General features: G+C 37.8%; 1 protein-coding gene across 1 annotated transcript in view; it reads left to right on the forward strand.

Moving 5' to 3' along the window:
• The first annotated feature begins 8,553 nt into the window (after positions 1-8,553).
• OLA1 (Obg like ATPase 1) overlaps positions 8,554-26,638 on the forward strand; it is a 104,857-nt gene continuing 86,772 nt past the window's right edge. Inside the window, exons 1-4 of the mRNA XM_063318176.1 lie at positions 8,554-8,805; positions 9,990-10,090; positions 13,107-13,250; positions 15,250-15,377. Coding sequence (XP_063174246.1) covers positions 9,990-10,090; positions 13,107-13,250; positions 15,250-15,377 — 373 coding nt within the window. The 5' untranslated portion in view covers positions 8,554-8,805. The remainder of the gene's footprint in view (positions 8,806-9,989; positions 10,091-13,106; positions 13,251-15,249; positions 15,378-26,638) is intronic.

Here is a 26,638-nt window from a genome sequence, read left to right on the forward strand (position 1 = left end):
TGATGGCACTGAAAGGGAGGATCACAAGGCTGTTTTGTGCCCAGATTACTTCCCCTTCTTGCTGGCCTTTCTAGTTGATCCTCTTTTCCCCCTTGGTAGCCATGCAGTTGTCCCTAAAAAGACCACAAATAGACACAAGGGCAACAAACCTCAGCAAAAGTTCCTAGAGTTATTCCCTGATTCCCCTACTTCAAGAACTATCCATTGACACTTGGATTGCAGACAAGGGTTGCAAGAGGATCCCTATCTGAATAGAAAATCTCACACTGTACATACAGGAGAATCGAGATTCAATTCCCACACTACAAAATATGGTGGTGCCAAATCAGCCTGGCTGATGATTTTAGCCCCTCCCTTTCTCTAGCAATTCTTCTGACCCACCCCAGTTCTTTTGGCCATAGGCTATCCTGGCCAGGCAGAATGCCAACAGGCTTCATAGGACTTCCAAGTTCTCTTTTATCCATTCTCATTGCTCCTTTCTTTCCTTGTCAGCGGACTGCCTTGTGCAACCTGGCAGCACCAATGTCTTCCTGAGAACCCTGTAAAATGTAAATATGCAAAAAATAGCAGATGAATGTATTAAGAAGGTAAAACAAACTACAGTGAAAATAAGAGCAAAACAAAGAAGCATGTCTAGTGTGAATAGACTTACTTGATGAAACTTGAAACACATTCACACTACATATAATACACTTTTACTTCTACCTGTCAAGCCACAATGTACATTTAACAAGAAGGGACAAAGGATTTTAGCAATCCTTTGCTCTACTTGGAGCATTAACTTTGTGGCCATGAAAATAATAGAAATGTCTGGAGTCAACCTGGGTGCAGTGGCTATATAAAGAAGCCCAGGAGGGCTGGATATAGCCTCAGGCTGAAATACGATTAGTTATCAAAAGAAAATACATGGGATGTAACCTATAGGACTTTCTGTCATCCCAAATTACCCAGTAACCTGTTTTCTTCCCATTTGTGCAGAATGTTTTAAATTGCTGATGGTACCTAGAAAATGACAATGAAGTGGGATCTTTGATATTTCAGCTGTCATTTCTGTGTGTCAAACTGCCAGCGCTAGGGTTTGTTTAGAACTGATTATTGTACAAAGTGGGTATTGGGGAAAGCACTTCAAGTTTTGTCACAAATGCACTTCCTGTTAGCAGGTGTCCACCATACACCTAAGTATATTGGTGCTGATCTGCATTCACACTTCTGGGTATAAAGAGGCTGGGCCTATGGCTTGAATGGGGTTCTGTTGCTCAAACATTCTGTTCTACAAAGTATTATTACAGTTGTTATTATGAAAATCAAAGGAATAGACTTAGAAAAATTGTATGGCGCTTATGAGGTGAGTTAATTATGAGATACACTTAAAGCCAGTATGTCAGGATGACTAAATGAAATCCTTTGTTCAATCTTTACAGGGATCCTCTCCCTGTCTACCATTAATGGTGATTAAGCACCCAGGATCCCTTGAGAAGTACATAATGCTGGAAGAGATAGAAAGAGAAGAGGATGACCAGGGGCAAGGTGGATGGACTCAATTACAGCAGAGATGGGTTGTCAGCTCTTTGAGGTAGACCAGACCAGGAAACCAAAGTCATGAATGCTAATACTACTTTTATTATAAGGTTACAGTAGCAGAATCTTGCAAGTCTGAACGTCCTTCCCCCCTCCCTCCTTTTATCTTCAAGAGAACTAGGGAGGGTCAAGCCTGAGATGCTTTCTCAAATTACATTTCTGCCTCAGACACAAATTTCTTTTGTCTGACGGTTGTCTTGGTTGTGGCTCTTCATCCTGTTCCTCAAGGTTATTCTTACAGCCCATCACATTGGTGCACCCATGTCAGGTTAACAACAGATCATCCAGGAGAAGGTCTATCTGTGATGGCACATAATCAATCAATCAGTCAGTCAGTCAGTCAAAGCTCCTGGAAGCAGAGCTGGGAAAGAAACATCATCATTCTGATGAAGAGCAGCTGTTTTATACAGAATCAGAACAATTATACTTCTAATGTAGCACTGTCTACCTTGAAGGTACTTCTCACAAATCTTGAAGCTATAATTTGAATCTGTTTTTTTTTTTAAACTGTGGAGCCTTTTACATTCAGAGAGATATATAGCCTACACTGGGGACAAGGTGCAATATTCCTTTTTCTATTGCAGGTTTTAACTTCCATGAATTTTTCTGAGGAAGTTCACCTAGGTAGATATTTAACATTTCATACTGATTTATTTTTTAGTAAGACCTCATACTGATCAGTGCTTGGGTGACCCATTTTAATATTCATGGCCTCAAAGGTTTGTGTGTGAATGCAAGAATCTGTGAGAAATGGAAAATGTTCAGATAGGCAAATAATTGTGTAAGTCATTTCTGGTCAGAATTCTCAAACACTTCACTGCAAGACCAGTTAAAAGTTAAGATGCTCAGGCAACATTATAAAAAGAAAGTCATAGTAGGAAGGAATTCAAAGTGTTCCCATTCAGAAAGCAACCAGTTAATATGACTCTCTTATGTTTGATTACTTACTTTTATTTTAGATTTTGTTGCAGTTTTGTATATATTTACATAAGATGGCAATATCCATATCCTTTCCTCTGCTGGCATAATAGTTTTTCTCTTCTCTTTTATAATTAAAATTTATATGCCATTTCCCCACCAAATTCCTGCCTGCCCAAATAAATTTTATCATCACATTTATGTCTTACTTGTACCCTTGCAATTCATAGTAGCAATGGAGTTCTCCTCATTTTGTCCTCACAGCTTTGTGAAGTCAGCTGGCCACTCAGTGGATCCCCAAGGCATTATCCATCACCTTAACTACTGGCTTTCTCTCGTTCAATGCACAAAGAGTTAGATTTATGTGTAAGATATCTTACACAGAAGAACTTTTTTCTCCTTTTTTAAACACAAACCAATCAGCCAAATCTACAGGCTAAAAAAGATTGCTCTTTACTCTGTCATGGCAAAAAACAGCAATCTTGCATTTTATGGATTAATTATTACTTACATTTTTATGACTTTTCAGTCCAGTTCATCATATTTTTGAAGTACCATATAAAGACAAAAACTAGTGTCTCTTTGCAGATTTTGAAAAAGTCAACAGTGATAAAATCTTAACCTACAGGAATCACCACTGAGAAACCTTATTTCTCAGTCTAATGGTTCTCAAAGTGCAGGGCCTCTAAGAGCGCCCTCACACTGCCACTACCGTCCTAAAACTTAACAACTTAAGAAATGTGAAAAACGAGTGAGAATCACTCTTCTGCTCTGAGTTGTCACAGGTCCCATGGCAAAAGAATCTCTAGTTTCAGTTCTGGGCTGGCTCATAAAGATATAGATGGTTCTTTGAGAACTCATCCTCAAACTATATCAGGTTTTAATGGCTAAAACCATCACCTTGTTTTGGGCCTGGAAACAAACAGGGAGCTGAAACTGAAGAACAATAGGCCAACATAGTCTTATCAGTTTAACATTTCCACAGAAGGTAAATTGAATCCCTTCCTAATCATGCTATTAATGCATGTGTCAGCCCTTCAGGTAGTCCAGGCAAGAAACCAAAACCATGAATACTAACACTAACTTTACTGTAAGATTACAGTAACAGAGCCTTGCAAGTCTGAAAGCATATCTCACCTTCACTTTCCAGGGAAGTAGGGAGGGTCCAACCTGAGATGCTTTCCATGCCTCCACACCTTCTGTGGGCTGAGATGTCTCTTGTCTGACTATTTCCTGGCTGCAGCTCTTCCTCCTCCTATCTCCCAAGGTTACCTCACAGCCCGTTACAGGATGCTTTCAATTGCTTCTTCCAATGGGCAGGTTTTGCAATATATCATACCAGGTTCTTGTTTGCAAAGACTCACCATAACAGTAAGAAGAAGCTGGAGCCTGCTATGCCCCCGCCTGGGGGAGATGGACGGTAATAAAAATTTGATAAATAAATAAAATAAATAAAATCTATTCCATTGCAGATTGCAGAGAACAGAATTTGGTTCTTCTGTGGATCTGACATCCCACTTGGTCTGCTAATGCTTTATGATCTGAGAACATAGTTATCATAAGGATTCTGGCTTTTTTATTCTGTATCAACTGCAGTTTATGTGGGCCTATAAAAAAATCTGGAATTATTTCCTAGATGTGTGGCAAGAATACATCGTTTAGTATTTGACTATCTGATTTTAGGGGGTGACCTAAATCTTCTGATGGATGTTGAGATGGACAAGAATACTCATCCTAAAAAGTATAGTTATAACCTATAAAGACGTGCTCTGATCTCCCCAATGTTCTCTAAATTTTAGGGTCATACTGATAGATTTTACATTTATTTCTTTTTAAGGGATAGACTCTACACTCACACACCAGGTGGCCAAATATTTTTATCAAGTTATACAATTCTGCAGAACCTTTAATTAGATATATTGTTTCACTGTTTTATTGATTTTCTTTTTCCTGACAACGAATTGTTGGATTAAACTATTTTCTTTTATTGTAGAGGCTGGTCAAAGACCGTAATAAAGATATTCATTCATTCATTCATTCATAATCAAAATTAGAAAGTATTCCAGGCTTATAAGCAAAAGTTTCAATTGATAGATGTGTGGGTTCACTTCATCCCCTTCGTAGGAATTATAGACTTACTTCCTATGCTCATAGAACTTGTTCTAGATTGGATTATTTTTTTAGTCTCATCTTCCTTAATGGGACATGCCTTAGACTCTTTTATTCATTCTATTATTGTATCAGACCATGCTCCTATTACTTATATAGCCAGTCTATGGAAGGTGGTATTTTAATACTTCTTTGTTACAAGAGGAGGGCTTTTTAAGTTATATTAGACAATTAACTTCACAATTTTTTGAAATCAATTGTATTTCATCCACTCTTCAGAATGTATTGGATTCTTATAAGGCTTGTATGCCAGGTTATGTTACAGCCTATGCTTCTGACAGAAAGCAAGAAAAAAATCTCAAGCATTAACAGTTAGAAACTGTGGTCAAAGAAAGACTGTTAGATTATGCAAAAAAGTCCACAGAGCAGGTTTATAAAGCATTTGTGTTAGCCAAGTTACAGTTAGGGATTTCTACGCTGAGAAGGTAGAATTTTCATTGAGTAGATTAAAGTATTGGAAGTCTGGTGAAAGACCTGCTGAGTTGCTGGCACATCATTTGAAGCAACAAAATCAGCAGAGTTTAGTTTTTGAAATAGTTACTGAGGATGGCCAGACTGTTTTTGATTCTTCTGCTATTAATAATCTGTTTTTACTTTTTTATAAGTCATTTTATCGTTTGCATGAGGAGAGGGACTGTCACGAGATTGATCAATTGCTGAGTCAGATGGATATTCAATTGTTATTGTTAGATAATATTGACATGCTGAAAGCTCCTATGTCCTTCCAGGAACTATTAGATTCTGTTACATTGTTGCAGAATGGAAAAGCTCCTGGTCCAGTTGGCTTTTCAGTGGAATGGTATAAGGCATTTGCAGGTCTGTTGTCCCCTATACTTTTGGATGTGTATAATGAATCTTTTAAGGATGGTAAATTACCATCATCATTCTATAAGGCACATATAAGATTGATTTTAAAATCATGTAAGGCTCCTAATTTTTTTGCTAGTTATAGGCCTATTTCATTAATTAATGTGCCCACCAAGATCTTAACTATCACATGGGCTAGACACTTGCAGAAGGTCTTACCAGATATAATTCATCCCTCCCTGTCTGGGTTTATCAAAAATCGTCAGGCATCAGGTAATTTACAGTTACTAATTGATATAATGGATTTAGCCAAGGACAGAATGGACTCTGCAGTATTAGTATCTTTAGATGCAGAAAGAGCCTTTGATTTAGTTCAGATTAAAATTTTAAAGCAAGTGATGATTAGATACGGGTTTCTACAGGATTTTGTCCAGTGGATTGAGATTTATTATCTGCAACCCTGTGCCAGAGTTGTAACAAATCGAATGATTTCAGACTCTTTTCAGTTACAGTGTGGTATGAGGCTGGGCTGCCCACTTTTGCCCTTGCTGTTTAATTTGTTTCTTGAACCTTTGGCCACTGTGGTAATTTAATCTTCAGATATTAAGGATATGACCTGGGCAGGGTGTGAGTGTAAATTATTTCTGTATGTGATATTTTGGCAATTTTGGATAAGTACTCTACTTATTTGCCCAAGTTTATAAAGGTTGTGCAATACTGTGGAAAGTATTCTGGTTAGAAGATAAATTAGGATAAATCTTGTTTACTGCTCTCGGACCCTAACATATCAATGTAGTTGTGTAAAGAGATGGGTTTCAAGATTTCTACTGATTATATTAAACATCTGGGGTTTTATATACCCAAACCTGTTTCTAAATATGTGGAAACAATAAAATTTATTTGGGATAGTGGACCACCAAAGTTTTCCTTGGCTAAATTGAGATTATCATTTGAGGAAGGTAGCTTTAATTTATCTGATTTGCAAAAACACCATTGGGCCAGTATTTTATCAGCCATCTGCTGGTGGAATGAAAATATAACTGGGTATTATTCCTTATGGGCTAAGCTGGAAAGTTATTATCGATTTCCTTTATAATCATGACAAGCGTTTGGAACAACATATACCAGAAAAGGTGTTTTATTTCCAGGAGTATGGTGGTGAGGAATCATTGGACTATAATGGGCCTTAAATTGAGTTTTGATAATGAAACTCATGAATGTATAATTCTTTGGAAAAATTCTACTTCGAAATTGATGGTAAATAATTCTACTGGAAAGTTTGGGTGGAAGCTGGGATCATGATTTTAAATCAACTACTGTATGATGACTATTTTAAGGATTTTTGCCTACTTCAGACTGAATTTGCAGCAGTGGAGGTATCTCCAGCTTAAGCACGTTCTATGGACCAGATGCTTTGGCTGCCTCAAAGGAACCTGAGCTGCTTTCTTACTTCATGGAATCTATTACAGAATTAAAATCTATAAGGCATCTCTATCAAAAGCTCAAGAATATTTTTAAAGTGGACATTTCTGGGATATTTGAAACACGGACTAAAGAACTTGAATTTCCAATAAAGCCCAATCAATGGATTCGTGTCCTTAAAAAATGTTCAAATTGTATCTTGAGATACCATTGGTATCTTCGAGATTAAGGCTGATTCACCAAAAAATTGGATTTGAGGTATATTGGACTCTCCAAAGAATTTATTTGAAAGGATGGACATCAGATTTTTTTTATGTTGGAGATGTAAAAAAGATTGAGGGTTCATTGTCCCATATGCTATGGTTGTGATCATTTAGTATCTTTTTGGGATAGTATATTAATTATTTAACCAGATTTATGGGAAAATCTTTAAATGTTAAAGATTTAAAGATTTAAAAACATGTAATGTTGAATTATATACCAAAGGTTTGGAATGTTACTCTTTTATCAGGAATTATGGTTGTATCAGGCATGGGGGGATGGCTAAAAGAATTATATTAAGAAATTGGAAAAGTGATATTACAGGTAGCCCTTGGTTAACGTCTGCTCATTCAGTGACCATTTGAAGTTACAATGGTGCTGAACAAGGGGTACTTACAACAGGTCCTTGTAGTTGTGGCCATGGCAGCATCCCCACAGTCATGTGTTCACAATTTGGTACTTGGCAACCAGCTTGCAACTATCATGTTGCAGTGTCCTGCGGTCACGTGATTGCCGTTTGCTTCACTGCTGCTTTTGACAAGCAGGGTCAATGGGGAAGCCAGCAGGTTGCAAATGGCGATGACGTGACCGCAGAACACTGTAACCAGACTGGATTTGCCTAACAATGGCAACTGGGACTGCTGGAATTGCTGTCATAAGTCAGCACAGTCATGTGACATCATGCTTTATGACCATGTTGCTCAGTGACGACTTCCAGGTCCCAATTACTGTTGGTAATCAAGGACAACCTGTATTCCAGATATCAAGGAATGGTTGTTGGAAATGTGTGATTTATCTGTTTGGAAAATGCAGTATTTTCTACCAATCAAAGGATGCAGCAATATGTGTTACTATGGCAGAGATTTTGTGTATCTTACAATATCTTTTATTGTTCATATTATAGCAGCAAATTCATTAGTTAAGTATAAAATATAAGGTAATTTTTTTTCTTTTCCTTCTTACTTTGCATTTTAGTTTGTACTATAATTTTTAAAAAATGCAATCCTTTTTCTTTTAAAATTAAAGATTGTTTTGTTAATTGTGCACGTATAAATTAAATAAATAAAATTTAAAAAGTGCAGTCCTGTGCAGAAAGCCTTACAGTAATTTAACTTGGACTAAACTGTGTCCCTGTAGTTAACTGTTGCTCCAAAACCAAGCTTAGTAAAGCTCGTCCTGGCAACCGAGGATGCCCATGCTTAATCCAAAGGAACCTCCATCCCCAAAGCTAAATATTCAGGGTGGAGTTTAGAGAAACGGATTGCGATTTGATCTCGAATCAGATCCTCACAGTGAGATCTGCGCAGGCGGTTGCACGCTAGGAGGCCCAATCACAGATTGAGCAAGGTTGCAGAGCAAGGGTCGTTTGCGCACACAGGGCAGCTTCGGCCTGCCGGGCGGGGACCCAGAGGACCAGCTCCGTGGGAACAGGCACCCCCTCCCGGCGGCTCCCTTCCTCGCGCAGCTCCACGCGCCCCGCTTCTCTCCCCGTGACCTTTCCCCTCTGCCAGTCTCCGCCCCTGAGGGAAGCGCGTCTCTCCCGTTCCGCCGGCTGCTTTTGCCTGGGTAGGAGCGTGGCCGCGCGCGAGGCGTTCCGCTTTTCCTGCCGCTTCTCGAGCCTGTGGTGCGCTCCTGCTTGCCCGCAGCAAGGTGAAGGCACGCGCGTGGTGGGCGGGGAGGGGTCGTGGCGCGGGCTCGGGCGGGCTCCGCGGTCCATTTTGCATCGCGTGCTGGGGGGGGGGGCGGGGCGGCTGGAGGAGGCCCGGGGTCTGCAGCTCCTCCCCAGCTCCCACCCCGGTCTCAGGGGCTTGCGTCCCTCCCCTCCCCCTCTTCTTCGCTGTTTTGGGCGAGTGGGGGGAAAGGAGGCGAGGAGCTCCTAGCAGCAGCCGCCACGCGGAGAGGTGGAAAACAGGAGTCCGGGCAGAGGCCTGCTTGCCTGCTTGCCTGTCAGGGGAGGCGGGGATGGAGGTTGCGGCTCTGCTAGCTCGCTTGCTTTCGGTGCAGCTGTAGCCCAAGCGGGACTCTTCAAAGTGGCTGATTGGTGCAGGCAACAAGGCACCGAACCGATGGAGCGATATGCAGGTGGGGTGTTGTGGGTTTGCCCGGATGAATGAAGGTGCCCTATCCTGGGTTGTGAAGCTGCTAGGAGGGGAATGCTGGTGGTCCCTGGCTTGCTGCTTTGATGAGTCTGAAAGATGCTTACTTTTAGCTAGAAGAGAAATGCCTGCCAGACTAGGAAGGTGCTAAGACAGAGATGGCAAGCAACGGCCAGCTAGCCACCCCCCTTGTACGAGGCGTGATTTAGGGATGCAGCTGGTGCTTTCTGTGTTTTAGGGTACCCTCCCCCTCAATTGGGAGACAGGCTCCCAATATATCCGAGGGAGGAGTTCGAATCCTGCTCTGTAGAGTCCTCCCGCCTGGTCGTTTGATTGTCTGGGAAGTCATCGCAGCTGCCACTCAGAGCCGAAAACGTCAGGAGCAATTGGTGGTGCTGAATTTCAATCCCTTCTTGGGCTCTGAGATGGTTATTTTTAGCTCAGCATTTCCAGGAGCTTTGCAGAAGCTGCAGCAGATTCAGCTACCAGAGCTGTGGCACAGGAAGGGTGCCATGTACAGTTGTATTCCTAGTGGCTGCCTGGCTACTGCCCCCATTCCTGTCTCTTGGGCATCCCCAAAGCCTTGGTATGTTTGGCTGTTATGGCTCCCAAGGAGGTATTAATGCACATTTGCATTACTCTTATTCATTGGAATATGTGTTGCTTTTGGAATCCTAGGAAGTAAGAAAAGGATTTTGGAATGTTAGGCTATTAAGTGGTTTCTATTTCTAATTTCAGATGCCCCCCAAAAAGGGAGGTGATGGAATTAAACCACATCCAATCATTGGAAGATTTGGGACATCCTTGAAAATTGGCATTGTTGGTTTGCCAAATGTTGGGTAAGTGATTAAAGTCACTAAACTTTGCCTAGTCATCCCAAAGCTTGTAGGCCGTCTTAAATAAATCATGTTAGAGTTGTGCTTCAGAATATACATTGTGTAAAATTGTTGGTCTGAGATAAGGATTTCTGATCTGCCATTAATAATTATATTTTATTTAGGTAATTTATGGACAAGAATGGACATTCTTACATGTTATTTTTGAATTTGAAAATGTCAGATGTCCTGAAGTTGCTGTCTTAAAGTAGCAGATTATTAAATAGCTTTTTATGTGTTAAATAAAAATAGCTTATATTAATTTGGCGTTTTCTTTTGAAGGCTTCAGCTTTAAAGATGCTTCATTTTTAAAAATAAAAGGAATTGTTACATTTCATTGAAAACATGCATAAAAGGATATGTTTTATTTAATTTTATTTAGCTAAATATTTTTTTAAGATGTGAAACAGTAAGGGAAATGCAAAGTTTTATTAGCAAAAATGATGTGTTGAAAGTACATTATGTCTTCTAACTTATCTCACACTGATTTGTACAGAATACTAAGTTTTGAAGGGGAAAAATGAAGAATTCTATCATTCTGCTTTTTCTGTTTACAAAATAATTAATTACCTTTGTCAGAGTATATGTGAGGAAAACAGAGTTTATATTTTCTATCAGATATAATTGATACTTTCAGTTTGTGACCTTTTCCCCTGTTACGAGTTTATATTAGATAGGAGTGGAAGAGAAGACCCAAAGATTGCCTGCTAATTATTGAGAAATGGTTGGATAGTAGTAGAGATGCCAAGAATGTAATGTTAGGATAGTTGAGGGAAAGCTTTGCTCAAAGTATTTTGGAAAGAAAAAGAAGAAAGATTTGATACATACAGAAGAAAAGGCCTATTTTAACATTGAAAGCAACATAACTGAAACTGAGGAGGGGGCATTCAGAGGAGGAGAGAGATATTACATTGCAGAAAGATTGGTGTTTAAATTGAAAAAAAACCCGAGATAGTAGTAAAATATTAATTATTGGCTTCCATGATATATAATACAATTCACTGTCATAAAATTTAAGAAGATAGTTATCACAGGTATTCTGTTCATCTATTTGGTTTGGAGTTTGCTTCAGAAGTTGCAAATAAGTGCTTTGAGTTTGTAAATGTAGACCCCTACAGTATTGTTTAAAAATTAAATTAGAATGTTGTGACAGACTGTTAAATTTTCCTACTTGAGAATAGAAAACAAACACAGATAATATATTTGTTATTATAATAGCAGAGTCAGATAAACTTTGCTTTGTAACCCAGACATTGCTGGTTTGAATTCCTGTAGGCTTGAGAGTTTGGTGTAGTGGTTCAGGTGCTGGACTAGAAACTGTAGAGAGTAAAAAAGATGACCTTGGGAAATTTACAGGAACTGTTACCTAGGCAAAGGGGGCTGAAACATTTTTTTAACTTCAGAACAAGAAAGCATTCAGAAGCAGCTTAGGCTGGTACCTCCATAATTTACTGAAGTATAAGAAGGAGAAGGAATTGCAGTGCAGACTTGCAAGATTCTGCTTTTATAGTCAATCTCAATAAAAGTACATTTAGTCTTCCTGTGGAGTTGATTTCCTCGTCTGGTCTACCTAGTAGGGCTGACAAACTGGGAGAATGTGAGTTCTAGTTCTAGTCACTCTGTCTCAGCCCAAATAGACAAATAGGAGGAGGAGCATTATGTATACTGCTTTAAGTTGTACAAAATAAAGACAGGATATAAATCAAATATATTTACCTTAGAGTCTAGAATTCTTATTCCGTCCTTTCTTAAGTTGGAAGTTATAATTTGTTTTTGTTTTATGATTGTTGGCCAGTTTGGGAGAGACAAGTCAGATCCAGGGTTGGATAACACATTGTCCATACTTCGTTAAGCTGTTCTTAATAGCAGGAAGAACAAAATAGGAGTGGTTGAGTTGGGTGTATTGGCTTACTGGTTCATTTGTGTAACCCAGAATTCTCAGAAACTCTGCCATATCACGATTGATTGATTGATTGACTGTATTTATATCCCATCTTTTGTCAGAGAGTTCAGTATAGCATAGGTGGGGAATATTGGGTTGAATGACAGTGACTGGCTGCAAGTCACTCTATGAACTATTGTCAAGTATGGACTTGAGCCTCAGTCTTCCCTTCCCAACACCTTAACCTCTACACTATTTGAACTTCAGCATACCTTTCTAGTAAATTATTTTTTATTTCAAAAACAACTGCTTTAACCTCAATGTTGGTTTCCTGAAAAAAACTTTGTGGTCAATATTACTGATGGTCAGGTGCTGCAAAATAAAATGGGAATGGGAGATAATTTCTAGGCTTAAAAGACTATAGTCTTTTAAGTGGCATCTGATGTTTTACTGTGGAAAAAAGAATGCTAGAGCTAATTTGGTTTGGCTCTTCTGGTGTGATGAAGAAAATCTGAACGTTTTGTACGTAGCTGTTTGAAGACTGGGCCTAATAATAAATACACCTTCTACCAAACGTGAAATTTGAAACATGCATTCAAACATGTATCTTGAAAATGGGATTTATGCTAATTTTTAGAGGGCTGCTAGGAGATCTGTCAGAAATTAGAAATGCATTATAGTAGTTCAGACAAATTAGAAAAGGTTTTTGTAGAAATATGGAAATCCGTTTTTTTAAAATTCTCATCCTTTCTGTGCAAAAGAAATGCAAAAATCTGGCACTAGGAAAAGATTTTTGTGGTGTTCAGTATCCAGTAATAATTAGGACTGTGTAATATTTTGGATTTGAAGGCAGAAAAGTGCATTGGATCACATGAAAACATAACTATAGTATATTTATGTTTTCTCCACTTCTTCTCTTCCTGGGATCATACAGTGGGTTTAAGGAGTCAGCACAGGTACTATGTTTGAGACTCAGTGCCCTTCAGATTCCCTTTTTGACTCTGATCCTCAATTACTGCACAGCCATAGTAGTGATGTACCCTTTATATGTCATTTAATGAGTAACCAGTCTCAAATATGGCCACTCTTTTTTTAAAGGAAATCTACATTTTTCAATGTATTAACCAAGAGTCAAGCTGCAGCAGAAAACTTTCCCTTCTGCACTATTGATCCAAATGAGAGCCGAGTGCCTGTGCCAGATGAGCGATATGAATTTCTTTGTCAGTACCATAAGCCTCCAAGGTAAATATGTGAAGTATCATCAATTGCTTGTTTCTGGCTAAAAACCTATATTTCTCAGTATCACCATTTAATAGGTTTAAATTCTGCAACTTTATCATAAAACTTTTAATGTTCCTGAAGTAGTTTCTTTACTACCTAAGATACTTCGAAATTTGAAATGTTTTTCAAGAGTAATATATTTGGGAAGCTTTTATACTTAATACATACATATAAATGTGTGTGTATGTAAAGTACTCTCTGGTATAGTTAATGAAAAATGTGTTGTTAATAAGAAATAAGGCAAGTTTTGAAAATAATTTTATCTTTTGAGGGCATGAGTTACTACACCCTGATCTTTTTTTTTTGCTTCAGTTGAAAAGTACTAATCTTCCCTGTGCATTATCCATTCTTTATTGAAGCTGTAAACAAATAATTGTATCTTTAAAGCAACTAATTGTTTAAAGGTTTTGTTTATAATTAAAACTGATTTAAAACAGACAGTTCAGCATTTTTAGTGAACAGAGAGCAGGAGAATTGACCTTGAACAGACTCAGCTATTCTAAAGTCACATAAGCATCTCATCTTTCTTCTCCATCCCATTATGCTTCTATATATATTGCAGCATAATAATTAGGGGTGCATGAGATTCTATGTAATATCACACAGACTCCCCTTTTTGGGGGGAGATGGGCGGTAATAGAAATTTGAATAATAAATAAAATAAATTTTATGTTGAGTTTCCCTTTCCCCTCCAAATCATAACAATCTTGTAGTCACAGTTGTGGGAAATAAGTATTATAACCTAAAAGAGAATTTTCATAAAATGATGTACCATTGGTATATGATTCCAGAAAAATTGTCTAGAATGTATAAAGGTACTTCAAATTTATGTTGGAAGTATGGACAACATGAAGAGTCATTTTATCATGCCTGATGGACTTGTAAAAAGGCCAGAAATTTCTGGGTTCAAATATAATGATACAAAGAATTTTAAATACCAACATTCAAGTGAAACCCTTCTTGCTGGGATTAATGGATAGTCAATTAGAAAAGAGCCATGGAAGATTATGATTATCTATGATTACTGCTGCGAGACTATTATATGCCCAAATATGGAAAGACTCTTAAATACCCATAACGGAGGAATGGTTGGTGGAGATGACAGAACTAGCAGAGACTGCAAAATTAACTTGTTTGATTAGAGGAAGATCAATAACTACATTTATCAGTGACTGGAAACCCCTTATGCACTTTTTGCTGAAAAAAGAGAAAAATGAACCTGTGATTTATGAGTTTGAGGATTAGAAAGGGTAGCTTATGGAAAGAGGAAATTATAATGTAACCAATAGAGAGGGTAAAATATAAATACATTTATAACCACTGTCAAAAAGACTGGAAGCCCTTTCGATTTCTATTTCCTTTCTTATTGACTATTCTTTCTTATTTTCTTTGTTTCTTATCTAATATTTGTATTGTTTTTATCTTGTTAAAAATTTCCTAAACAAGAATTACACAAAAAAACCAGTTGTGGGAAATACAGTGTTTAATTTAGATGCATTAGTTATCAGTGTGATTTGAAATTATATATAAGATGCTTTTTATTGTCTTCTTAGTTTATTGCTCAGTTTATTTGGCACTGTAAAAAAAGTATATTTAGAGTAATGGTCAGAATCCTTTCGAAGTAGTGAGCACCATCGATGTGATTTCACTGGTGCTAAAAAATACAATTTTTTGGATAATAATCTCTGTAAGAATATTTTAATATGCTCAGATTTTCATCAGATATGAGAGAAAACCTAATTATGATAACAGTAGCCATCCTCTGAAATTTTATCATTTTTAATTTTTTAAAACATTGAGGACAGTGGGCACCATCTAACCGTTTTGTACTGCGGTGTCCCTAGATGCTGTATGGCCAACTACTCCTTTATATTCTTCTGAGTATCATTGTAGATAATTGCAAGTTTATGGTAACATCGCCGTATTTGTTAATGACTAACATTTTGAATTAATTTTTTAGCAAAATTCCAGCCTTTCTGAATGTAGTGGATATTGCTGGACTTGTGAAAGGAGCCCATGCTGGACAGGGACTAGGAAATGCCTTTTTGTCGCATATTAGTGCCTGTGATGGAATCTTTCATCTACTCCGTAAGCAACTTAAGGTTTTACTTACTATATTGTATATGTTATTATTGTTTCTATCTATTGCCTAGATAAAAAAACCCTTTGCAATTTATTATATAATACTTTAATCGATGCATGTGTTCATGTTGAAACTTGTTAAGATAATCCCATTCGCAATTTATCTAGGCACTGTGCTATATCCAAAATTACATGTATAAACTTTTCTTCATGCACTGGACGTCCTTTGCTCCCAACCTCACTATGTCACTCAATTTTGTTCCAGAGTATATTAGTTGAAGAGAAAGTTGAAGTATTTTTATATATGATAGATGAGCCCCATGCACCAGTTGTGTCCACTCCATTGGCAGACTGATAGAATTACTTAAGGTCTGTTATGTTCCTGTTATAATGTGTAGCTCTTCTATGATATGCACAGTTTGTGTAGAAATTTCTGTTAATAGATCATGAAGAATAACTTTTTAGAGATGTTGAACTATATATTTCATATTGTTTTGGACTTTTAGCAAGAAAGCAGTTCATGAATGGAGAGCAGGGATCTCCACACACCCAAAAGCAAACTGGCAAGCAGTGCAGCTCTCAGAGCAGAGGTGTTGCATGGGCATATTGAGGCATGCCCATCACTGCCTTCACAGTTGGAGCGTCCATGTCATCTTCAAGGGTAACCCCATGTAGAGAGCATTGCAGTAGTCAAGCTACGAGGTGACTAGGGTGTGAGTGACTCTCTGAATGTGGTAGATTAGCTGTTGAGTTGACCTAAATATTTCCATATGCATCAGTACTCTGGGTTAGGAAGTGGACACAAAATTATTCTTTTCCCATCCTTTGCCCAGTGAGGTTTCAATTTTCTGACAGTGGAAAAAATCAGCCATAAAAATGAAAGGGGGCTAATACTGGATTCCAGATGCCCATCCTACATTGGAGAAGGCCAGTCTTGTGGCTCCTGGAGTGCTCTCCTAAAGGTTAGGATAGGATCAGTACCAAATCTAGCTAAGAATAAGTAGAGTGCCGTGGATGGAGAGACTAAGGGGATAATTTCACATTGTTACAGATGAGTTAAATTTAGTTTTGGTTAAAAAAAATAATGACAGTTCTGTATGGATAAGAATGCTGTGAATCAGACAATGTCTGCTGAAGGTTCCCGCTTACCAGGAGGTGTGATGGCAGGGTGTCCAAAGATGGGCATTTTCTGTTGAGGTGTCTCCTGGGGAACAGTTGGGTCCCTGGGGCAAGGATAGCTCCCGTTCTCATGAGCTTCCAGCAGCTTGTAAAAATTCAGTTGTTCTGGAAGCTGTTCTCTGTGTTGTGAAGCTTCCAGTACCGGGAATGGAACTGTTTATTACACTGTGATGAACTGGACTATGATGCACTAGGTTTAATTGTACATTGCCGATTTTTTTTAACTGTTGTATTGGCTTTACACCACTGAATATTTCAGTTGAAGTCATTTATAAATTCATGAATATAAATAAATAGATTAAAAAAATTAAAAAATGACTTTCTGCCAAGCAAAATTAAATGTCAGTACATTATAAAGCAACAATAACATTTTATCTAGACAACTCTTGTTGTGAACCTACTTAATGCCAGTACATTATAAAGCAACAATAACATTTTATCTAGACAACTCTTGTTGTGAACCTACTTCAAATTTAGTTTTGGTTGATCTTGGCTGCAGAAAGCAAGCTTGAGGCAAAGCATCAATTAGTAAACAATGGTTATTTGACATTTTATTTTCTTCAGGGCAGCTGATGGGGCAATATTGGTATCTCTTCTTTACCATGTTTATATTTTTGTGCCTAATTTATTTTTTACTTTATTTTAAAAGACTTCTATAGGTAAGAGAAAAGAATATAGACTTTACTCTAATCAGAATAAAGTAGTTTTGGTTAGAGAAAGCATTTGTTTCTCTAATCAGAACTGAAGACAACATTTATACTTGTTGGCTGAGGAATTCTGGGAGTTGAAGTCCAGACATCTTAAAGTTGCCAAGGTTGAGAAACACTGGTCTAGAGCGATGGTTCTCAAATATTTTGGTCTCAGGACCACTTTACATTCTTAAAAATGATTGAGGACCCCAAAGAACTTGGGTTTATGTGGCTTATATTTACTGGATTAGAAATTAAATTTGAGCAATTTTAAAATATTCATTTATTTGACTTTGTGGACCCCCTGAAAGAGTCTTGGGGACCTCCAGGGGTCTCCAGACCACATGCTTGTCTAGGGTCTGGCAGCAAGAATTATGGCTGGTCTTTTCTTTTGGGAACATGAAGAATACCTACATTATGGATTGGTTCATCCTTTAAGGTGTTTGCCTGCATTTTTTTCCAGAAGGCATTTCACTTACACAGAATGAGTTTTGCTACAAATTTTAATTTAGCTCAATGACGTACAGAAGACTAAGGTCAGCTGCCATTCTGGATCTTGAACAATCATTAATTGTATGATTTTTGAAATTGTTATAGTATGAATGCATTTGAATTATGAGGCTGTTACTGCTTTTGTAAAAACATTCAAAATAGCTTGGCTTCTGGGTCCATGCAATATTAGTCAATGTGTAATAATTTTTTTATGATCGTGGTCCTCAATAACTTATCTTATTTAAGCCCATTGAGATAATTTTATTTTTAAAAACTTGCAAAGGCATGAAAGCTGGCTGGGTGACTTTGGGCCAGTCACTCTCTCAGCCCAACTCACCTCACAGGCTTGTTGTTGTGGGGAAAACAGGAGGAGTAACGAGTATCAAGTATATTCCCCACCTTGAGTTTTTATAAAAATAATAAAAGGCGGGATAAAAAAAATCTAAAAAAACTTGGACTTGGATATTGTATTTGCCATATGTCCCACCCACCCCTCTTGGCAAGTTCTTTTCTCTTTCCATGTTGTACTTTTATGATCTCAAAAAGTAGAAGTCATCCCGCTGATAGATATTACTGGAAACTGCTTGCAGGAGGGAGAGATATGTGATGATACTGAGTTGCTATGCTTCATTGCAGCAGCATTGGAGTGAACAAAGCCAGAGCCACCTCTCACTCCCTCAGCATGTGTGGCTTTCGTTTGGCAGATACTGTATAGAAGGACTGTTTGTGCAGCTGTACTTTGGCTTTGACACCTTTATTGCATTTGAACTCACTCCAGAAATTTGGAACTTAAATGTCAACATTTGTTTGGAGATGTATTTAACATGTATCAGCATGTAGGAGTTTCAAGCTGGAGGTGTGCTATAGAATCCAAGCTGACATCTTATGGTCTTTCTTCTTACCCTGGGCTATGAAAAAGCCCAACACTTACTCTTTCAAAGGGTAGATGATACGGAGTACCAGCTGATGGTTAGCAGGATACAAATAACAGCAGAAGCTGAGTTTGAACATGATTTGGGTACTGGCCAAATATTTCATATCTCTTATCTGCCCCATGCTGAGGAAATACTTCCTTTGGGCCCGGCATAAAATGTTACTATCAGTGAGTGCTCCTACTGAGCAGATACTCCAAAATCTCCCTTATTTGAATGAATTTGTTCTTCTGGTTTGGAAGAGATTGAAACATTGTCCAAGTACTTCGGTTGCAATTTCTACTGGGATGTAAGGAATTCTCTTACTTTACCTCTCCTTTGACAGGATCCACAGACTCTGATTATATAAAACTCTTACCTTCTGATTCTAAAGCTAGCATTACCAATATTATGTCTAAATTCTGCATTGCTGCAGTTAAAATGCACCATCACGTACTGTATCGCTGATTATTACTCTTTTATATGTTTGTATGTTTTCCACATTTTTCAAAATTCTGTTTTTAATAAAATCTGACTGATAGACAAGTTTATATGTTTTAGTATAGATTATTGATTAATACTATTAATCAATAGAGCCAGGCTAGAAACCGGGTGATGGTGAGTTCTAGTCCTGCCTTAGGCACAAAGCCAGCCGGGTGACTTTGGGCCAGTCATTCTCGCTCAACCCTAGGAAGGAGGCAGTGGCAAACTACTTCCGAAAATCTTGCCAAGAAAACTGCAGGGACTTGTCCAGGCAGTCTCTAAGAACCAGACACGACTGAATGGATTTTTTTTTTAATCAAGTTAACATTTGAAAAATTATCGGAAATCTCAGTTGCAAACACCATCAAAGCATCAACCAGTGAACAGTTTTAGTTGTAACATGTATTAGGACAGTGGTTCTTAAATTGGGGATAATTTATATATTTAAAAGATTTATGTAGCTGCCTGTCTTATGCAACATAACCTGGGCAGCTCACAAACAGTAAAAACAATAAAAACATAAAAACCAACATAGAAAACTCCTAGTGCCCCCAACTGCAACACATACCCACACATCCACAAAATGTGTGCTCAGCCTCACACTACTCCAATGCTTGTGGGAAAAGCCAGGTCTTCGGGGCTTTTTGGAAGGGTAGGAAGGTAGAGGCCTGCTGGATCTGAGGGGGAAGGGGGTTCCAAGGGGGTAATTTGGGTGTATACTGAGGGTAATGGAGCAATTTATACTTGCTTGCTCGTAAGGCAAGGATCCAGTTTAGGACTACTGCTGCTAAGGCACTTTTGTGAGGGTAATGTCATCATTTGAGATCAGGAAGAGAGGTAATTGGGTCAAACAGGACCACTGAATTAGGATAATGTATCTCAACTATTTGCAGTCAAAGAAAGCTGGATATTTTACAGGCAATATACAGTCCCTAATAACTAGCTTTGTTTCCTGACAAAAACAATACTTGCAAAGTGAAAGATTATAGCACTCTTAAGTATTGGAGCTATTGTTGCTTCAAGTTTATTTCCCTTTTCAGTTAATTGTAAGAGGTTATAACCAGGTAGTAGAGGCCTGTCTTAACACTGGAAAATCTGTACTATTCTGAGGTAGGCACATGGATAGCATAGTATGTTTTCAAAGGGTTTAAATTACTAGAACGTGAGCCATACAGCAAATGTGCTTTCTATATTTTCTCAGCTGTCAGAGTTGAGAGATTCTGAAATACCTTAGCAGAGGAATGAAAACGTTCTGGCCCAGTGAAGGCAGCAACAATTGTCTGAGTGATAGAGAATTCCTTCCCTTTCTCATTTGTCTCCTAACTGAATTGTCATCACTGCCACTCCACCACTGATTCAGGATTGGTGTAAAGCCTTCTGTGTCTGAGGAGATAGGAGATGACTGTGGGTCATTTTTCTCCTTTCCCAATTTTTCCATTCTTTCTGATAGAAACAGTCAGTTGGAAGCCTGCTATAGGTCTGTGACAGCAGATACTCTTAACAGCTGGAAAAACTATTCTGATGGACAGGTTTAAGGCTGGAAAATAAAAAGTTAGGTATGAGTAATAGTGAATATTTCTGGGATAGAGATGGTGTCCAGAGCTTGTAATAGCCTCTGTGTGAGAATGAGAGCTCATGTTTTGCTTTCTATTTTGTCTTGTAAAAATATGAAATGTAAATCTTACTGCAATATTCCAATTTCTCCTTTGTCAGGATTTTTAAGGCTTGGATACAGTGACATTCTTGAGAGTAACTCTTACACTATTGCAGATTGTAATATAGCCTTCATGGAACTATCCTTCTGTATTACTTTAAAAATTGCATGCACTATGAGACAAATTTGCAATATCATCAGTGGGATCTAAAGTATACATAGTAACTTTGTCAAATTATGTAATAATAATTTATTAAATTTATATGCTGCCCAACTCCCAGCAGCTCTCGACAGTTTACAATTATAAAAACAAACAATACCAAAAAACAAAAACAGCACAAGACAAAACAAAACAACAATGATGGCAAAGAAAACAAACCCAAAGGGGAACACAAAGGAAGAAAGGGGTGTCAGTTGTCCTCGCTGAAGGCCAGGTCTTTAATGCCCTTTGAAGTAGAGGGTGCTGTATATACTGTATCTATGCAGTGTTCTATTCTAGTATAGCATTTAGATTAACAAATACTGACCATCTCCGTACTTATAAAATAGATAAATCAGAAAGCATCCCTATATGAAGGGCCTTTCTTTAACAGGACTTAGGAATCAGACACAGTAGGCTAGAAACGAGTGCTTTCAACTGAGCATGGTGGCCTGCACTGGTTTGCAAGACCTGATTGTTAAATTTCTTGGAAATTTGTGAGCTGGTTGACAGCAGAGGTAAGCCTTGATGTCCATTTTGCCAATCAGGTGTTCTGCAGCTAGTGGTATGGCATGACAGCAGCAATGGAGCTAGCAGAGCTGGTTCTTAAACACTTAGCAACATACTGCTATGCCTAAGTCACTTCTTGATTGGACTGTTGCAATGCCCTCTATGTAGGGCTGGCCATGAAGAACATCCAGAAGCTGCACTGGTTCAGAATTCAGTGGCTTGGTTAGTGATGGATGCACCCAGAGGCCATATAACATCTTATCTTTAAAAGCTACACTGGCTGCCATTTGGCTTACAGGTGCAATTCAAGGTACTGGTTGTCACCTCTAAAGCCTTTCGTGGTTCAGGGCCTGGGTATCTGCAGGACTGCCTTCTTCGTGTAACATCTGCCTGCCCAATAAGATCTGTGGGTCCTTTCAGTCAGAAAACTGTCATCTTCTGTTGTAATCATATCTTTTCTGTTCCTGCCCTCTCCTCCTTCCTGAAGTGTAATTGGCCTGTCTCTTCTGGCTTTAAGGAAGCTGGTGAAAACCTGGTGGTTCCATCAAGCCAGTGGGGCTGGATTGCTGTAATTTCTTCTTGTTTGGGAGATTAGATTTCCTTTTATTATTGTTAATGTTTTTAGTTGTAACTTTCAGTTCTATAGGAATATTTCTAGTTGTTTTTAAGTGACTATATGATTTTAATCCCAATTATCTATTGGGGCATTTTTATTTTCTCACTCATTCTGTATACACCTGATTTATAGCAAATATGAAATGTTCCCAAGATTATCACAAGACTGTAAAGAGAAAAAGAAAGTCTGAGAACCTTGCTGCCAAACTATAAAGATCCAACCCCTAAGGATGTGTCCTTTGGATTATAATATTATTAAATACATGAATTTGCAAGACTCTAATAAAAAAATTAATGTTAACATTTGGCAAAGGGGAAACTAGAATAGTAGAAGATCAGTACAGATATCTAGAGATTCTAAAGGATTGCATTACAATGGATTCAGTTCAGGCATTGGTGAGTGATGTTCTTTATATAGAAGGATGGGAGGTGATTTTTAACAATTTGAACTGCAAACATTCCTGTGTTCTGTTTATCAGTTTAAACACATAGTAAATCATGTTACCTTTATGGATGTAATGGTACATGGGACTAACCTTGGGAGACAGGGCAAAGAGACGCAACCAAGGGAACGGTCAGATGGGGAGAGATGTACCTTCAGACTTGCAAGATTCTGTTACTGTAGCTTTACAATAAAGTAGGATTAGCTCCTCTGGTTGTGTTCCTGTCTCGTCTACCTTCAATGTAGTGAATATGCATGTTTAAGCATTTGCTCTCGGAATATGTTTTTGTATAGGTTATATTGAATACAGTGCTAATACACTGAAAATTCTTAGCCCGAAAAATCTCTTCTGAGATTGAAGGAATCCCAAGGAAAGGCCTGGAATGTTTGGTAGAGTGCTGTAGTACAAAGGGGGAATTGGAAAAAATCAAGATCTTGCTCATGTAGGCATGCATGTGCTATGCATGTGGGTGCACTCTCATATATATGCATAAATGCATGAACTGATGTTTGAAATGTATGTAATGAATATTCCCAAATTCCTTGAAATGTCTGATAGATTCATTTATTTTTTTTTCTCTGGAAATGAGAATACAAATTGTATCCCCAAATAGTTGATATTATTATATCTGACTATTATGTCAAAAAAGAAATTGGCAGTTAGAAAGGACCATTCCGAGCTGTATTTACAGGATGATGTTTTGAAAAGTATTAAAAGGCTGCATTGTATTTACTCATATTTACTCAGTGATAATGCATTTTCTCTTGGGCTGGGGAAGGTTATCCTGCATTTGTTAGGAATAAAATAGGTGATGAAAATCTAGAAGCATGTACAAATGGCTGCAGACATCTCTGCTTAAAAGCATAGATTCTTTGTTGTCAGTGTCTTGGCAGGGCGGGGGGCTTGCCCAGTGAATCTTAACCTTTTTTTTTTTTTTTGCAATGCCTAAACAGGACTCCTCCCCCCCCTCTTCATCTAGATCATTGTTTCTTAAAGTGTAGCCCTAGGACCCCTGGGATTCCCCCAAGACCCTTATTTGCCAGCCTATGTTGAAAAATAATACAGTATTAAAATCCCATCAAATAATTGTAAGAAGTGGTAGCAGCAGTGAATGTGTCAGTTTGAATTTTTAATATGGTAAATATTGATAAATGTAACCCCTACAAAGAAAACATCTTTTAGGGTCCTTCATATTTTTCAGAAGTGGGAAGGGGTCCTGAGAGAAAAAAGTTCAGGAAACACTGATCTAGATATAGTGTTCCTCCTCCATTTCTGTTAATTTCTTTTCCCAGTTCAGCTGTCCCTTCTTACTACCCTATATCAGTCCTATTTTTCTATCCTTTTTGCTGTTTCTGCTGGAAGGAGGAAGGAGAATATATTTGTATCTCTCTTTCTCTCTCTCTCTCTCTCTGTGTGTGTGTGTATGTGTAGTATGTTTGTGTGGGAGAGAGAATGCAGACAGGGGATCAGTTAGTTTTATAAATGAGATATAGGCAATTAGTTTTAATCAGTAGTTATTAATTCAATTAATATGGGGGGTGTCATGTGCTGCCTACTACTGAGTAAAACACAGACACTAATTTAGGGAAGATCAGGTTCTGGTTTATTCAGCAAAAATGCATTTGTTTTTCCAGGAATTTACCTACCTTCTGTATAGCTAGTATAGCAGTCCTTTGCAGTGTGGATAATCCCGGACAAGTGAGATCAAACTACAAATAACAGAAGCTTGAGAATATCTCCAAATGACCACTAGTGAATGTCTGCAAGCAACCCATAATGTCAAGTCTGGCTTTATATACCAACTGGATAGTTCTGATTCCTTGTCATTAAAAAAAAAATCAACATGTAATTGTGAAGTTTCTATCAAGGGATATTTGGCTTTATATTTAGTAGTCTTTCTGTGGGCCAGTTTTCAGTGAGATTAGAATCATGCAGATTACACTTACTTGATCTAAATAGTGAGATTAAATTTTATGACTTTTTTTAAAATGGGGAAAAGTGGAAAGTGTACTAAGAAGGAATATGGCTGGTTTTAATCCATGGGAATGTGGGTAAGTGTCTTTAAGTTTAAGCTTGCTAGACTCTAGCTAGTTTAAAAACCAACAAAATGTTTTGATAAGGAGTACTAGCTATGTTTGCCACCTTGAGTTATTTATAAAAATAATAAGGCAGGATAAAAATTAAATAAGTAAATAAATATGGACAAGCCAGAATTCAAAACATTCAAGGCCACCTTAACATTTACTGATCTATTTAGTTAAATTGCCTATGCTCTAATTTCATGTGTCTGCTCCTTTTTTCTCACACATACATGTGCATAAGCATATCCACACAAACACTCTTAACCACAATATTATGTTTTTACTTTATTATGCATACTATGAATTTCATTTCCATTAATTTTTTTTCAGCATTCGGCATCTAAGGGTAATACATTTAGACCCTAAGCTTGATTTGAATTGTGACAGCATTGTATTGGTTTCATTTGAAATAATTTTGCCTTATATTCTAAATATATCATGTGAATCTTTAGCATTTTCCTCTAGTGGAAATAGAAGATTGAACAAATCATGTTATAAAAACAGTCCTTTTAAGGGGTTAAAAATCCTTTTTCAATGTTTCTTTTTACCAGCCACCTGTTGCCTTAGATGCATAAGTGTATAAATTTGAACAAAGTGTTCATCACTTGTCAGCCTTCAGTGGCAGCATAAAAATTACTTGTGGTGCTTGCTTTGCAAGAAGTTCCTTTGTGTTTGTGACACCAGCTTTGTTTTATACAATTAAAGTATTACACGCTAGAATAATCTAAATTGCAACCACTAAACGTTGATGTAGTTCTTTTTTTCACAGAGCTGAATTTGTTTACTGATTGCATGCCGCTATTGACTACTGCTTTAACATGACAGGTCTCTTGGGAAAGTTTTTTTTTTCTTCTGGTAGGGAAAGCTTTTCATGCTCATTAAAAAGTTCATTTATTTTATGATTAGCCTTTTATTTATTAGTTTTTAAAATAGCAAGTTTAGAGCATTTAAAGTGCTTTTGAGATTTAACTTAATGTGAAGTAATTTATATCTCAAGGGAGATTGTATAATGTTTCATAACATAGTTATCAATTCTAGTGGTTAACACTCGCACTGAGTTAGTAACTTACAGCAGTGGATTCCAGTGTGACAGGTGTAACTCTATGGAAATGATTGTCACTTTAACTCCACACTTGGCAAATAAATATAAGCATTTATCATAAAAAGCAGTTATATAGACATCCGTATCTCACATAGATTTATCTCCATATATTTGCATGCTAGGATAATAATATAATTGAGGACTTGTCAGTCCTTCAAGGTAGACCAGAGTAAGAAACCAATGCCATGTAAGTCAGTACTACTTTTATTGTAAAGCTGTAGTAACAGAATCTTGCAAGTCTGAATGCATTTCCCCTTCCCTCCTTTATCTTCATGTGAAGTAGGGAAGGTCTTGTCTGAGTTGTTTACTCACATTACATTCTTGTCCCGGACTCAGCCCCCTTTTATGAGACTGTTGCCTTGGTAGTGGCTTTTCTTGCTGTCCCAAGGCCATTCCCTCTTCCCTCTACTGCACAGGGCTTCTCTCTTTTTGCCTTCTCTTTCTCTCTCTCCAATTTGAAAGACTTCACTGGGAGTTTCTTATAAGACCTCCTCCTGTCCTCTGGAGTGACTCTGTGCACGCCAGTAGATCAACTCTGTTTAAGTTAGAAATGTCTGTTTTAACCATGTGTACTTTGCCATAAATATGTGTGGAAATAACTGTTGAAATGTGTGGCTTGTGGGAGGGTTATTGCTGCTACCATTCCAGTTGGGTGACAAAATAGAGGTTTGACATAGTTCAGCTGGAAGGCAATTTGCCACTCAACTCACAAATCAACACCCCCCCCCCCAGCTTGTTCATTTCTATGATATTGTAGGATTCATTTATCTTTATTCTACTTAGCCTTGATGAAATCTTGGCATACATATAGGCTGTCTTCAAACCACATATCTAAACATGATTTATTTAACTGTGATTTACTCAGTCCAAATGTTCTGGTTTCCATGAGACAGAACCATAAATTAACCA

The sequence above is a fragment of the Candoia aspera genome, chromosome 1, assembly GCF_035149785.1.
Source record: "Candoia aspera isolate rCanAsp1 chromosome 1, rCanAsp1.hap2, whole genome shotgun sequence".
Taxonomy (NCBI): Eukaryota; Metazoa; Chordata; class Lepidosauria; order Squamata; family Boidae; genus Candoia; species Candoia aspera.